The 15,560-nt window shown below is 40.6% G+C and overlaps 1 protein-coding gene across 1 annotated transcript; it reads left to right on the plus strand.

The window, feature by feature from the left end:
• The first annotated feature begins 1,093 nt into the window (after nucleotides 1-1,093).
• nelfb (negative elongation factor complex member B) lies at nucleotides 1,094-15,554 on the plus strand. Its single transcript, XM_023397794.2, has 13 exons — nucleotides 1,094-1,361; nucleotides 5,295-5,455; nucleotides 5,546-5,645; nucleotides 6,516-6,746; nucleotides 6,833-7,018; nucleotides 7,133-7,245; nucleotides 7,328-7,430; nucleotides 8,785-8,880; nucleotides 8,973-9,115; nucleotides 11,848-11,954; nucleotides 13,311-13,452; nucleotides 13,707-13,815; nucleotides 15,233-15,554. The coding sequence occupies exons 1-13, from the start codon at nucleotides 1,260-1,262 to the stop codon at nucleotides 15,389-15,391; spliced, it is 1,752 nt and encodes a 583-aa protein (XP_023253562.1). The 5' UTR covers nucleotides 1,094-1,259; the 3' UTR covers nucleotides 15,392-15,554.
• The last annotated feature ends 6 nt before the right edge of the window (nucleotides 15,555-15,560 follow it).

Consider the following 15,560-nt stretch of genomic DNA (forward strand, 5'->3'; position numbering starts at 1 on the left):
TATTTTGAATAATATTTTTATTTACCTAAATGATGCTGGATTGATATAAGGACTTTATAATACAGGTGGCGATAATAATCCATATGGTTGCAATTAGCCATTAAAACAGACAAGAAGAAGAAGAAAAAAGCCAAGGCTGTGATTTCACAAACTTTCTGCTTGTGGAGACTCACAGTGTGTCTCTAGAATAAATCATGATTTTTGTAAATGTTACAGATTCATTAAGTCATACTACAGACACTTACAAAGACTACATTAGGGAATTACTTTGTTTCCTCCATGTGATAGAAACAACTCACACGTGCTAATTCCTTTCTGCAGCAACATTTTAAACGATGCACCATTGTAGTTTCACCATAGCAGACCCTCGTAAATGTAGAAACAGCCGGAAACAGCAGAGCAGTTGTTTTGTTTGTGACACGATCCAGAACTGATGGAAATCCTTGTCTGATCGACTGAAGACCAAATACATAAATATAAATGTATTCTCTTTAAATCCAGTCAGGAGTCATCATGAACAACAAGTAGATAGAATTTATAGTCAACAATATCATCATCATAACAACATACTATAGTCTATACATAAATGTCGTTCCACCAAATCCCCTCATTGTGTAAAGCACTACAAATTAATATTTTCTGCTTAACAAATGTAGGCCTATTGAAATGTTAAACACGTCTACGCAAGGAAATAGGCCTATACTTATGTCTGAATATAATTTATTCTGATCTCTTGGTCAGTTCATTATTTCTATTTCATTATTATTTTAATGGCTCAACTTTCTCTATTTGTATTTTTTTTTTCATGTTATCTTATTTTTTGTAGTTTTGTTTTTGTGGTTAGGAAAAGAGTAATTATCGTCCAGGTGTTATAAATAAAGCTAGTTTTTTTTTTTAAAAAAAGAAGAAACTTAGTGTAGGTGCAGTCAGATTCTTTTCCCAAGTCCTCAGGAACTCTCCTTCACATCTTTCCTTGACCTCATGACGTTTTATCGAGGTCGAGGAGAAGTGGTTAGGAAACGAGATTTCTTTTTACTTTTCAGTCCCAGTCCTGGAAACAAGCGCGGAACTCTTTCATAGCTGCTGTTTCTGACGGACTGTTTACAAAGTTGCAACACGGGAAGCTTGCTATGACAGCGAAAAGAATAATGCGTTGGTGTGTTTTGTAGAAAGCGGTTATATTTACGTCTGCAAATTCACATACTAGATTATTTTTTCCAAACAGAATTCCTTCCGTCGATGATTAAACGTAAACGAAGATGTTCGCGGGGCTGCCGGAGCTCGGAATATCCAACGGAGAGGACCTGAAAGAAACTCTCACCAACTGCACCGAGCCGCTGAAAGCCATTGATCAGTTTCAGGTAAAGCTGCGTTACAAGGTGTTTGTCCGTGTTGTGTAAATTACCTACAGCTACACCATGTAGCATCATAGCTAGCCTCCTGTCCCTGTTGTTATCTAATGTTGGCTAACTTCAGCACCGTTTCAATGAAATAGTAATTAAAAATGTAGATGCAGGTCTAACGTGCAAAAAGTTGTCCGCAGCCTGTGAAGCACATTTAGTCACTGGTATTGGTAATATATTCGAAATATATTATCCTATATAGTATAAATGCAGTGTCAACACCAAGTTGGAAACGGTAGCCAGCCCGCGGTGCTTCACCTGTGGGTGTACTCTTACAGTGTGTCCTGCAGATGAGGGGTTGAAGAGAAAAGTGCGAGCTGTTACAAGCTGTCCAACCGCAACCAGCTGCACAAAAACAGGAAAATACTGGCGTGCCACTTCAATTATCAGAATGAAATGAGCTTCCGGTTCGGTAGTTAAAGCACTGAGCACCGACTCACTGCTTTATGCACCAATTGTTGTTGAAAAAACGTCTTGGGTAGGTCTAAATCAATTGAAATGCCCTCTAAATCAGTATTAAATTAAACTGTATTAATATATATATATATATATATATATATATATATATTGAACTGATTCCCAATCACTTGATTTTTTTGAGCAGTCTATATAAGTGAGTGAATAAATAAATACCTATACAAATAAATAGATAAATAAATAGGTTTTTAATTTAAAAATGACCTTTTTATTTATTTCAGGGGACTTTTATTTTATAATTCCATATTTAATTTGTTTCTGAGGACTTTGATTTCAGTGCTGATGCTTTGGTCTGAATCTGAAATAACCACGCCCCCTTTTTTGAATACAACAGATGGAAATAAAAAGAGCTGGGAAATAAATGTGGCATTTGGAAATAAAAGTCCCCTGAATTAAATAAAAATGTAATAAAAAAAAGCTATTATTTATTTATCCATTCATTTATTCATTTATTTATTTATTCATTTATTGAGTCACTTCATATATATATATATATATATATATATATATTATATATATTTCTACTAGGGCTGAATGATTTGGGGAAATAATCGTATCAATATTGCGATTGCAATTTAATTTTAAATTATTTGCGATAAATTCCTTATCTTCTGTGTTATTCAACAAACGCAAGCAATAAATCATACTATATTATGACTAACAGATAATGACTAAAAGATTAAACATAAACTGTTCTTTCCTGTAGGCCAGGCCTATGTCATGATGAAATTAGATGATGCATGAATTGATATGAATGACATATTTTTATTTAACTACTTCAATCACAGTAATATATTGACTGATTTGTTTAACTTACAGCCTTGTAATCATGTAAAATTGTCAGTGGTTATGCAGACATGGTTCTCTTCATGGAGATCTCAGCTGACCTCTTGGGCCAGCTGCAATGTTTCCCCCCGCATGCTCGTCTGGGAAGTAGGCAGTTTGAAGGCAGCAAGCTTTGAGGTCGAAGTCCGCTGGACTCCGCTGTACGGCTTGACCCATTTCAGTTATAGTAGAGAAAAAAATGTATGGCAACCTGGCTAAAATTTGTGTGGGAGGGCATGCTGTACCGCTTATCCAGTGTATTTATCAAAGCCGTAAACCCAGGTTTGTCCCCGTGCTGAGAGGCACAGAGTTCCCTATTAACTCTGTTATTGCCTGAATAATTTCCCCCGTGCCCATTTGAATTGCGTTTATATGGAGGTATGCTTTCGTTTCGGTCAGTGATCCTTGTCGGGTGGTATTTGTCTTACCAAACACACTGATGGTCGGCATTTTAGCCATGCAACTATGGTACATGGCTTTGAGGTGCTGATACAGGTTAGTAGTGTTTCTCGTGAGGTAACAACAGTACCAGGGCAGGTTCTGCACAATACATGACTCTGTGCAGCATCTTCTTTTTTAAAACCAAAATAGTTCCACACAAGCGATGTACTGCTCCTCTTTGACACTAAAGTGTACGCAGTGCCAGGTCTTGATCCACACAATAGACTAGGTCAAACACCTTATAGTTATACCTTGGGTTTGATTAACAGGTACAGAAACAACCTGGAAAACAACAATAAGCCTTATTTTGACGCTACATTTTTTACATCTTGGTCGTTTTCAACTATGCATTTTATCCTGGATGAAGGAATTTAGTCATCGAACTTAAGTTATCAGAGAAACAAGGAGAAAGATGTGGCAGCCCAGCTCCCAAACCCTCCAAGACATCCTGTGTCTACTAAACAGCGTCTGTGAAACAGAGATATATTCTGTTATTACCAGTGTTAATTAGGGATCGGTATCGTTAAGATTTTAACGGTAGTACTATTCTTACTGATACTGCTTATCGTTCCGGTACTTTAACGGTACTCTTATCGATACTTTTTGAGGAAAAAAAAAAAACTTGAACAAACAAAACATTTGTCACACTTGTGACAACGGGCGGTGTCTGCATCAACTCTAGTAAAGTAGAGCCACTTTGGACCGTTTGGTTCTCTCCACCATCGTTATCCATCTAAAGGTAGGCTACGAGCTTGAGTTGGTGTGTGTGTGTGTGTGTGTGTGTGTGTGTCACTGGAACAGTGATGGGCACTTCTTGCGTACCATACGGTCAAGCTGCTCCCACAACAGCTCAATGGGGTTGAGATCTGGTGACTGCGCTGGCCACTCCATTACCAGCTGCCTGCTTCTTCCCTAAATAGTTCTTGCATAATTTGGAGGTGTGCTTTGGGTCATGGTCCTGTTGTAGGAGGAAATTGGCTCCAATCAAGTGCTGTCCACAGGGTATGGCATGGCGCTGCAAAATGGATTGATAGCCTTCCTTATTCAAAATCCCTTTTACCTTGTACAAATCTCCCACTTTACCAGCACCAAAGCAACCCCAGACCATCACATTACCTCCACCATGCTTGACAGATGGCGTCAGGCACTCTTCCAGCATCTTTTCAGTTGTTCTGCGTCTCACAAATGTTCTTCTGTGTGATCCAAACACCTCAAACTTCGATTCGTCTGTCCATAACACTTTTTTCCAATCTTCCTCTGTCCAATGTTTGTGTTCTTTTGCCCATATTAATCTTTTCCTTTTATTGGCCAGTCTCAGATATGGCTTTTTCTTTGCCACTCTGCCCTGAAGGCCATTATCCCGGAGTCGCCTCTTCACTGTAGACGTTGACACTGGCGTTTTGTGGGTACTATTTAATGAAGCTGCCAGTTGAGGACCTGTGAGGCGTCTAATTCTCAAACTAGAGACTCTAATGTACTTGTCTTCTTGCTCAGTTGTGCAGAAGGGCCTCCCACTTCTCTTTCTCTCTGGTTAGAGCCTGTTTGTGCTGTTCTCTAAAGGGAGTAGTACACACCGTTGTAGGAAATCTTCCGTTTCTTGGCAATTTCTTGCATGGAATAGCCTTCATTTCTAAGAACAAGAATAGACTGTCGAGTTTCACATGAAAGTTCTCTTTTTCTGGCCATTTTGAGAGTTTAATCGAACCCACAAATGTGATGCTCCAGATTCTCAACTAGCTCAAAGGAAGGTCAGTTTTATAGCTTCTCTAACCAGCAAAACTGTTTTCAGCCGTGCTAACATAATTGCACAAGGTTTTTCAAGTGTTTTCTAATCATCCATTAGCCTTCTAACGCAATTAGCAAACACAATGTACCATTAGAACACTGGAGTGATGGTTGCTGGAAATGGGCCTCTATACACCTGTGTAGATATTGCATTAAAAAGCAGATATTTGCAGCTAGAATAATCATTTACCACATTAACAATATATAGAGTGTATTTCTGATAAGTTTAATGTTATCTTCATTGAAAAAACAGTGCTTTTCTTTCAAAAATAAGGAAATTTCTAAGTGACCCCAAACTTTTGAACGGTAGTGTGTGTGTATATATATATAATCCCTGATGAGTTTTTGATTTCATGATTGCAGATGGAAAATGGCATCCTGCTGCCGACTCTGCAGTCCGCTCTTCCCTTCCTCGACCTCCATGGGACACCTCGGCTTGAGTTCCACCAGTCTGTCTTTGACGAGCTTCGAGAAAAGCTGATGGAGCGAGTGGCCACCATTGCAGAGGGCAAGGACGAGGACAGGTGTGTCATTGGTCGGTTTTGACGGGGAGTAACATTTTCTGAAGGAACAAGCTTGAATGCTATTGTGCTTTGTTTTGTGTTTACTCACAGATACGGGAAGCTGGAAGAGCTGCTGGAGAAGAGCTTTCCACTTGTCAAAATGCCGTCCATTCAGCCCGTCGTGATGCAGGTTCTGAAGCATCTCCCCAAGGCAAGAGCTTTTAGGGCTGGGGCATATTAACATGTGTACAGCCACAGGAAGTACAACTAAACACCACATTCACACTGACACTGACCTGCCAGTTTTGGAATGACATGTTTTACAACCCAGTTTGTTTTTGGGGAAAAGGGAAGTAACATAAACCTAGATGTGATTGGTAATGCAATTTTATTAATGCTGAAGAGATGAATAATGATAAAAGTCACTAATTAAGGGTAACTGAAAGGAGAAACTGGCCAAACGGGTGCTGCTAAATCAAAGAACTAAATATAACAAAAGGAGGACTCTATCTAAACAACATTTTTCATCTTTCTAAAGAAACTAGGATCACTTCCTCGTGGTTGTCTGCTTCTTCCACTCAGACTAGTTTCAGATTACATCCCTGTTTATCCAGAGTCAACCAAAGAGAATTTCCTACATGTTTAGGTTTTAACTCAATCTGACCCAGTCCCCTACAGACACAACTAGTACCTCACTTCTAACTTCCAAAGTTTAGCACAGTCTTAACAAAATTTCAAAAATGACGAGAAGAACATCAGTGAGCTGTCTGTCAGTCACCCTAAGTGACAGGCTGCTCAGGCTTTTGTACACTTCGTCTAAAATGGCTTCAGAAGCGGACAGAAGATGGTGACGCCTCCCATAGCTGCAGCAGGATCCACTGAGACAGGGCTGTCCAGCACCGTCATCAAAACACCAAATTAAATATCAGGAAAACGCGTCATCACCATGTCTGCTCTGAATTTTCTGGTGATTCATCCAGTAGTTGCTGATAATGAATCCAGAGGAAATTGTTGAATTGAAATGTCAAACTTGTCTTTGTAAAAGACGTCGAAGATCTTTACCATACGCTTCCTCCTACAGGTGCCAGAGAAGAAACTGAAGATGGTCATGGCTGACAAGGAGCTGTACAAGGTGTGTGCTGTGGAGGTGAAAAGGCAGATCTGGCAGGACAACCAGGCTCTGTTCGGAGATGAAGTGTCACCCCTGCTAAAGCAGTACATTGTGGAGAAGGAAGCAGCTCTGTTCAGCAGCGACCTCTCCATCCTACACAATTTCTTCAGCCCTTCTCCTAAAACACGACGCCAAGGCGAGGTAAGTCACCATCGTCAGATAAGAAACCAAAGTTCCCAGGGTTGAGCGTGGCTGGTGTTAACTGTCCAGCGGTCTGTTGGCTGTAGGTGGTCTTAAAGCTGACCCAGATGATCGGAAAGAACGTCAAGCTGTACGACATGGTGCTGCAGTTTTTACGAACACTCTTCCTGCGAACGCGAAATGTCCACTACTGCACGCTGAGAGCAGAGCTGCTGATGTCGCTGCACGACCTGGACATCAGTGAGATCTGCTCTGTAGACCCCTGCCACAAGGTGAGGTCAGCACAAACACTGTGCTGCTGAGGAACCCCCCACCCTGTGATTCCTGTGTTTTAGCCTTGTGTTACATGTTTGCCTCTTGTGTGTGACTGTTGTGTGTTGTTACAGTTTACTTGGTGTTTAGACGCCTGCATCCGCGAGAAGTTTGTGGACGGGAAGCGAGCGCGAGAGCTGCAAGGATTCCTGGATGGAGTGAAGAAAGGACAGGAACAAGTCCTGGGGTAACACAAGGGGATGGCTGATGTTTATGAACAGAGCTGTTTATCACGGTTGAATTTATGGATTAATATCTGTGTGTTTCAGGGACCTGTCCATGATCCTCTGTGACCCGTTCGCCTGTAACACCCTGGTCCTAAGTATCATGAGGAACTTGCAAGAGCTGCTAAGTCAGGAAGCTTTACCTAGGGTGAGCATACTGAGCAAAAGAACGCTCATAACATGATAGAAAATCATCCCAATGTTTTCTTGGTATTCTACTGATCAACAGCTGGAGGCAGGGTTGTGAGAAGAAGAACAAGAGAAAGAAAAGAAAAGTGAAAATAATCTCCTTCCCTAACCACTTCTCCTTAACCTCAATGGAAAACGTCATGAGGTCAAGGAAATATATAAAGGAGAATTCATAAGAAGAAGAATCTGACTGGACTTGGTTTGCTCTCAAACCAGTGATGGTGATGATGGAGTTTTTGCCCATTGATGCCAAAAAATTACTGAACACCCCAAATTTAAAGCTCCATATTTTCCTCTACGACTGTGTGTTATTTAAAGTCTTCATCCATAAGAAGATATATTTATGGTTTTAAGAAACAAAAACCATCTCAGTGTAGTTTTACATCTCCTCTCTCAGGCTTCTCTCTGGAGCTCTAGTAACAACAGGTCGGTGAGCCAATCAGAGGAGAGGAGGCGCTGTTCCTCTCTTCTAACAGTTTTCTTAGTGATCCAATAAAAATATAGTAGACTTCAGGTAAAACACTCAGAGAAACCAAATCCTGCAAGGTTGATTGGTGGGTCCAGGTGGGCGGGGCGGGGCTTGGCACATGGCTGAGAGCGGTGACTGCTTTGTTGTGACATCACAAAGTTCATGAAGTTCTGACGACTGGTTTTAAGGCTCAGTTTCTGAATACAGGCTGTGTGCATTTCTCTGTGGACTGAGGCTTTGATACACATGGACATCTACCTTTAGACTGGATGGAGCTTTAAGAGTTGCTGTCAGGCTACATTAGCTAACAGCTGTTTTGTTTCACAAAAAACCCTTAACTCAAGAGCAACACAATAAACAATGACAATGGTTTTGTATTAAGCTTAATAATAACATAACTAACATAACATGAAGTCTAACTCTTAATTTAGATTTTTATCAGTTGCAAATAGTAAACTAATATTGAGTTGAATGTCGCTGCATCACAGCAGACTATCAATCTACCATTTTACATAAACCCACCAATCAAGTCTGAACACAGTTTCGCACAATATTTCAGTGCAGCAGGTCTCTACAGTCTGTGTGAGTGATTAGACAATGTTGACTATAATGGTTTAATTTGTATTTCCATATTCCCATCTCTGTTGTTGACATGGTGCATGTCTGGTCTAACAGACTGGTGTATAACATCAGGGCTGTTCCATTGTGCCCAGTAGACTGTAGTATTGTGTTACTGGATTATTTGTTTTGTAAATTACAGCTACTTTTAAGTGTGTTCTGGTTCCCGCACACACTCCAGTTTATCAGCACTATCTGAAGTCCTGGTGTTTGTGTCTGTGAACAGGACAGTTCAGACCTGATGCTGCTGCTGAGGATGCTGTCACTGGGTCAAGGAGCATGGGACATGATCGACAGCCAGGTCTTTAAAGAGCCTCGTTTGGTGCGTACACGGCGTCACTAAATCTCATCAGACATTAAACCCCACTTTAATCGAGTGACCATAAGTTTGTCTTCCTGTGCACCTGCCGTCAGGATCTGGAGGTCGTGACCCGCTTCCTGCCCGCCATGATGTCAGTGGTTGTTGACGATCACACCTTCACGGTAGAGCAGAAACTTCCCAGTGAAGAGAAGAGCTCACTGTCATACCCCACCACCCTGCCTGATGCCTTCAACAGGTAAAACACTGCAGGAGGAGGCATGGTGACATGATATGAGATACCAGCACTCGAAAGAAAGAACCTTTATATCTTATTCTCACCACAGGAAAAACTTATTAGATTCAATAACATAAACACAATAGTGCAGAAATTAAATAATGTGACTTTTTATTAGTGTATTTACTTTGTCCTCTCTTGAGCCAGCAACAGAAACACTGATACTTGTATCTGATATAATGCTCTTTACATTATATAAGAGTATTAACGTTTGATTATAGATCAGGTCTAGGTTCTATATTAAAACTGTGAAAGTATCAAAGCCTCAGTCCACAGAGAAATGCACACAGCCTGTATTCAGAACCTGAGCCTTAAAACCAGCCGTCAGGACTTCTGGAACTTTGTGATGTCACAACAAACCAGTCACTGCCCTCAGTCATGTCCCCAGCACAGCCCACCTGGACTCACCATCCATTTGTTTTAACTTTATTAACAACACAACACCAAACAGTCATTAAATGGTTGGAAACACTGCACAATCATTGGATTTCAGGAAGCAAATAGATCATTGCACAGCCAAGGATAATGATATTATTTTTATTTTATTTTATTTAACCTTTATTTTGATAGGCAGGACATTAAGAAAGAATTCTTATATACAATGACAGCCTGGCAAGTGTCAGAACACACTCCCGTAGGGGAGAAGGAGCTGGGTGTTGGAGACCTCAATCTGGATTAAGTTTATTTTTTCTCAAATATCAGAATTTGATCAAGCTACATTAGTAGGCTACAATCTGTGGTTGATCTGCCTGTGCGTCACTCAGAAAACAGTCACTGACCTGTTGTTACTAGAGCTCCAGAGACAAACCTGAGAGAGGAGATGTAACACTACATTGAGTATATGCAATATATGCAGTTATTAATATCAAAACTTCAAATAAAACATGGAAAAAGCGTAAAATATGGGACCTTTTTAATCAAGTTGGAACTATAGTATACAATAGTATAGTTTTATTATTTTGTTTGTTTTGGAATTTTATAATATATATTAAATAGATTCCTTTTGCTTTAAATGTTTGCTACGCGACCAAAATTCATCACTACCTACAGAAATTTGCCATCCAACTTTAGAAAGAATGTCGAGGTACTGAAGTTTGTTTAGTTCCAGATAAAGAGCTCGCAGTTGGCGTCGTTTTGTTAATTCGGTTGTGTTTTTTTTTGGCCATTTCTATCAAATCATATTCTACAAGCTTTTTATTCTACAGGTTCTACAGTCGGTCAGTGCTTCAGCCAGGCATCTCAGAGTCATTAGATTCTGTAAATGTGGAACACTATAACAATGTGGTGACGTTAAAAAAAAAATTATTTTTGGATACTAAAGAAAAAAAAGCAAGTACTCCAGTACTTGCTCCAGTAAACAGCAGGATTACAGTGGTTTGATTGATGATTCAGTCATTAGAAGGGAGTTGCTGGTGGTTTCTAAAGTGCAAAAGACAAACCGTGACAAACCGTCTAAAATGTGATAAGTACACTACTGTCAATACTACCGACTGTCTGCTTTGACATGAGAGATCTTTATGGAATGACACAGTGGTGGAAGACGTGGTCAGGTCCTTTCTGTTGATCACTGTAAAGCCTCAGTGTCGTAAAACAATGAAAACAAGAACAAATCAAACTGAGAATAACTCGACACAAAGAGGCTCGAACTGAGGCTGGAATTTCAACCAAAAGCAGCAGGATTCATTATAATGGTTAAATGAAACTCCCATGTTTTTCAGTATTCTGTTGTAGACCCAATCACAGGGGGATGTGTTGTTAAAATGACAAAATTTGAGAGTTGTACAGCCTTGGTCGGTGTGTGTTGGTGTGTGTGCTCTGTAGAGTAATGCTGTCATCACTCAGGTGCATGTAAACCAACTATTATTTGGATGGACGGTTACAAATGGAATTATATCTTTAATCTGAAACCAATACATATTTATTCAAACACTTTGATGCAGTACTGAACTGCTAGCACTGGAGGGTGGTATTTCTCTGATGTATGAGGGATATCAGCTGCAGTGAAACTCTCAGACCCTGGAAACACTTCTCACTGTCACTCACTGTATTAAGGTGAAAGTGAAGGATCATCAGTTTAGAGAAAGTTAAACATCTATAAACTTTGCTGTCAAGTGGTTGGAGGTGTCTTTTTACTTTCTCTTATAAAGACAAAAAGTGGATATTACTGAATTATTTTTATTTTTTAATGAAGGGTCGGTAGATGTGTGGGGGTGGGTGGTTTGGAGTAGGCAGTGAGGGGAAGGGGTAAAGGTGTAAGAGGGCGGGGAGATTCCTCTCCTTCTCTCTCTCATCTTTCTTTCTACTCTTGCTCCTTCCTCTCTTTCTTCTCCTTCTTCTCTCTCTCCTCTTTGTCTTTCTTGTCCTGCTCTCTGTCTGAGCAGCAACAGTTACCCACAGAATCACTTCCTCTTTAGCGATTTTACGTGAGAAAGACCATGTTAACTGTGAAACAGCTAGCCCGCTAACTGCTGCTGCAGACAGCAGCCCTTGCTCTGCTCTGCAGCCTCGGTGAGTTTGATGTAGCTCAACATGGACCAGTTCTCCACCTGAGCAGAATCAAAACCACCATCACCAGCTACATTTTCATCAATACCTTAAATTAGCCTTTTATTATGTTCTGGCTGATGTCTCATGTCTCTCATGTGTCTCATATGATGTCAGTGCTGTGATCGTGACTGTTGTTTTTTCCTCAGGTACCTGCAGGAGAACAGAGTGGCCTGTGAGATGGGTCTGTACTACGTCCTCCACATTGCCAAACTGAGGAACAAGAACGCCTTACAGAGGTTACTGCCTGCCCTGGGTCAGTCTGACATTTCATCTTATTGATTAAACTAAGTGTGTTTCTGTTTTTTTTTTTTTTTTTTTTATCTGATTGTCATGTTTGTTCCGGGATCCCAGTTTGTCTTGTCATTGAAAACATGTAATTTTGAAAAAATGACATTTCTGGCAGCTTTAATTTTTTTGTCTTTTCTCTTGGAGGAAAATGTCTATTAGTTTCAGTGAAATTGTTGTTGTTTCAGTCTAGTTTTCATCAGTGACAATTTTTTTTGTTCTGCTGTCAACAAAACATTTGGTTCAACCTTGTGACCAGCAGCAACACATTAAGACGCTGAGGTTCAGGTCAATGAAAATTATTGTATTTACAAACAACAACAAAACCGAGAGTGTGAAGGCCAAAAAGAACAAAAGCATGGAGGGTGTCTGAGCCAGTCACCCAGTAGGCTACAGGATCCATAGCCTCCCCCCCAAATTGACCCAGAAAAAAGAACAAATAAACTAACAAGAACCAAACACTAGACTACCAGACCTCCGTTCTTAAAACACAACAGAAAAGCCAGGAGTCAGAGGGAGACAGCTCCCTCTCCTCGTGGTCCAGGATCAGCTGAGGAGAGAGAACATGTCACACCTGCATTTTTAATTTCTGTGTATTTTAAGTACTTTGAGGCTACAGCTGGTCACCATCTTTGTTGTGTAGAGTTACCATGGTTACAGGTGTCGTTTTTCAACTGCCACAAGGTTAGTGGAGAAGGCTCCATTTACTTAAGCAATATCACACTCAAGGTCGTGATGTTGTACTGAATATCAGCACGGCTGTGATTCCATCATAGGTACGAGGCTGCAGCCTGCTTTTATACAACAGTTCTATAAGCACCATATTAGTTAAATAAACAAATAGTTCCTCAACTGGACTGATACTGGGCTGTTGCTAAGCAACACATAAACATTTTCCTGAACTGCACAGTGCACAGTAGCTTGCTACTTTGTCTACACGTTACCTCAGGTGTGCGCTGAAGTGTCCAAGCTTCTTCCCATCATCCTCTCCTGGCGACCAGACATCATTTCATTCATATATTATATCATATATTCATTATACTCTATATCAGCACTCATGTAATGACTCTCATCCAATCAGATTACTATGTCAGAACTTACTGTTGTGTAATACTGTTCTTTGTCTGGGGTCAGTTTGAGAGGACAAGCTGTCTTTCATATTATTGTTTAGTTTTTATTTGTATATTTGTCATTATGAAAGGATTTTTATCATGGACAAAATGAAAACTGCTGCCAGAGCAGGTTCAGTTTATACACCTTCACTAATGAAGAGAAGCACGAGCCAGGTGAAAGTAAGAGTTTGATCTGTGCTGTGAACCTACAGTGGAGACCTACAATGACATGGCCTTCGGCGACATCTTCCTGCACCTGCTGACCGGACACCTCACACTGCTCTCCGACGAATTTGGATCTGAAGAGTTTTGTTCCGTTGTCTTTGACGGTTTCCTCCTCACGTCTTTCTCCAGGTGGGTTGATTCTAACAGATTCTGTAATATTACTCCAAACCCACAGTCAGTGTAGCTGAACACATCATTATCAGAGCAGAACACTAAGTGGACTGAGACACACACAGTTGAGCTGAACTGACGCAGGGAGGACTGAGCAGTAGCTGAAAGCTGAACACGATGCTCATCAGCTCCCAGGAGCCTGTGAGCTATATTCTTGTCACATCTCCACCATGTCTCCTGACGGTTTGTGTCTCTGTTTGAATATTTTTCAGTAAAGAGAATGTCCACAGACACACCCTGCGAATGTTGCTGCATCTACAACACAAAGTGCTGCCGTCATACATGGAAACCCTGATGAAAACTCTGGAACCTCCAAAACAGGTTGGCTTCATTTTCACATTCAGCTTGTGCTTTGAAATGGACAGGAGTTGTAGAAATGGAGAGAATCAGGAAGAGGTCTTCGTCTTCTTCATCAGTCTCCAGAGGAGCTGTGTGTAATTCACACTGATGGCAGCAGCAGCAACTTCTTCATTATTAAAATCTTCTGATGTGACTCTGTGATCTCACAGTTTGCTTTCTGGTGAGCTGCTGCACAGTCACAGTTTCTACAGTGAAATATGATTCTTTTTTTCTGGCATGTTGGTTTATTACAGGAAGTTTTCAGATTTGCAAGATTTTCAGATTCAGTTTTCAGATTTAGAATTGCAATAATATTTGCAGCATTACTACAAGCATAGAACTTATGTAATCACTGAAGTAAATGAAGGATAAGGCAACAGATAATGAAAACACTATTTGTTGTGCTCAGCCTTTAGGTTACTGTAGATACTGTAGTTGCAATGATATGTCTACTTTAATGCATGAACAGGAATTTCAGCATTTCATGAAACATAAATTCAATGCAAAAAATAATCGTCTGCTACCAGCTGTGTATTCAGCTGAAGGCCTGTCTGTTCGGGTTGTTTGGAGGAGTATTCACAGGTCTTCATAGACCTCAACCTCTTTCCCCTTAAAGGAGGTATGGTCACAGTCTCTCCTTCCTGAGTTACAGTGTTGAATAATGGCCAGAAGTGTTTTTGCAGAACATTGATGTCACAGTGATGTTGACCTTTGACCTTTTGGATATATAATGTCATGATTTTTTATCCTGTTAGGTAAATAGTTTATGAATTCTTGAGTTATTGCCAAAAATGTTTTGTGAGGTCACCTTGACCTTTGACCAGAAAAAGAAAATTCAAATTCTCTTTCTAGAAATGGTGCCAATGTTACATCAACTAAAGAAATAGTCCCTGTGGAAACTGACACCAGGTCAGGGTGTGAGGGAGTGATGTGCAGCACTGACCGCTGCTATCAAACACATGTTATCTGTTGCTAACTTAGTTAGCCACAAAGCAAGCTAATGCCATGGCTCGTGAGGAGAAGACTGATGAGCAGTTAACGTACAGTGTAACAGTCATTCTGCCTAATGGTGAATATATGTGCGACTCAGAGACACAGAAGCTTTTCAGCAGTAAAACTGACACCTTCAGCTAATGTCTGAGCATCACATTTCAAAACAGCTGGTTTCAACTAGATTGTTAGAGCAGCAGAACAACACCAGAAATAAATATTTGATATATATGATGTTGATATATTGTTATCAGATTTCTTTAAATCAGCATCAGCCTTAAAAATCCTTTTTAATAACTGTCATCAAATGACAAAGTGCTGACAGGAACTGGTCCAAACACACTCTGGCTCTCAGACTGACACACACTTGTCTTTGCTGTTCTTTGTGTATGTTGTACTGTAACCACAGTGCAGCGAGCCGGTGAAGGAGCTCTACACAAACCTGATGGAGAAGCTGGAGGCACAGAAGAAGAGCCCCCCACCACCGGACGAAACTCCATCCCTGGATCTTGGGCTGCACCCGGTGACTGTCCCCACCACGGCCTCCACACCGACCACGCCTATCTGACAGAAACCAGAATCCTGATGAGTGACTGACTGAGAATTTAGACCCAAGATGCTTGTTGTGTGATTTCTTTGTGTAGTTTCTTTAGATGTTGGTCTCAGAGAAGGTCTTCCAGCTCTGACAAGGTTTCCAGCGGCAGGATGTTTTTATTCAAGGGGGGTGGGGGGGGGGG

Source organism: Seriola lalandi, unplaced genomic scaffold (assembly GCF_002814215.2).
Source record: "Seriola lalandi dorsalis isolate HSWRI2012SDOR001 ecotype SW California unplaced genomic scaffold, Sedor1 jcf7180002054883, whole genome shotgun sequence".
NCBI lineage: Eukaryota > Metazoa > Chordata > Actinopteri > Carangiformes > Carangidae > Seriola > Seriola lalandi.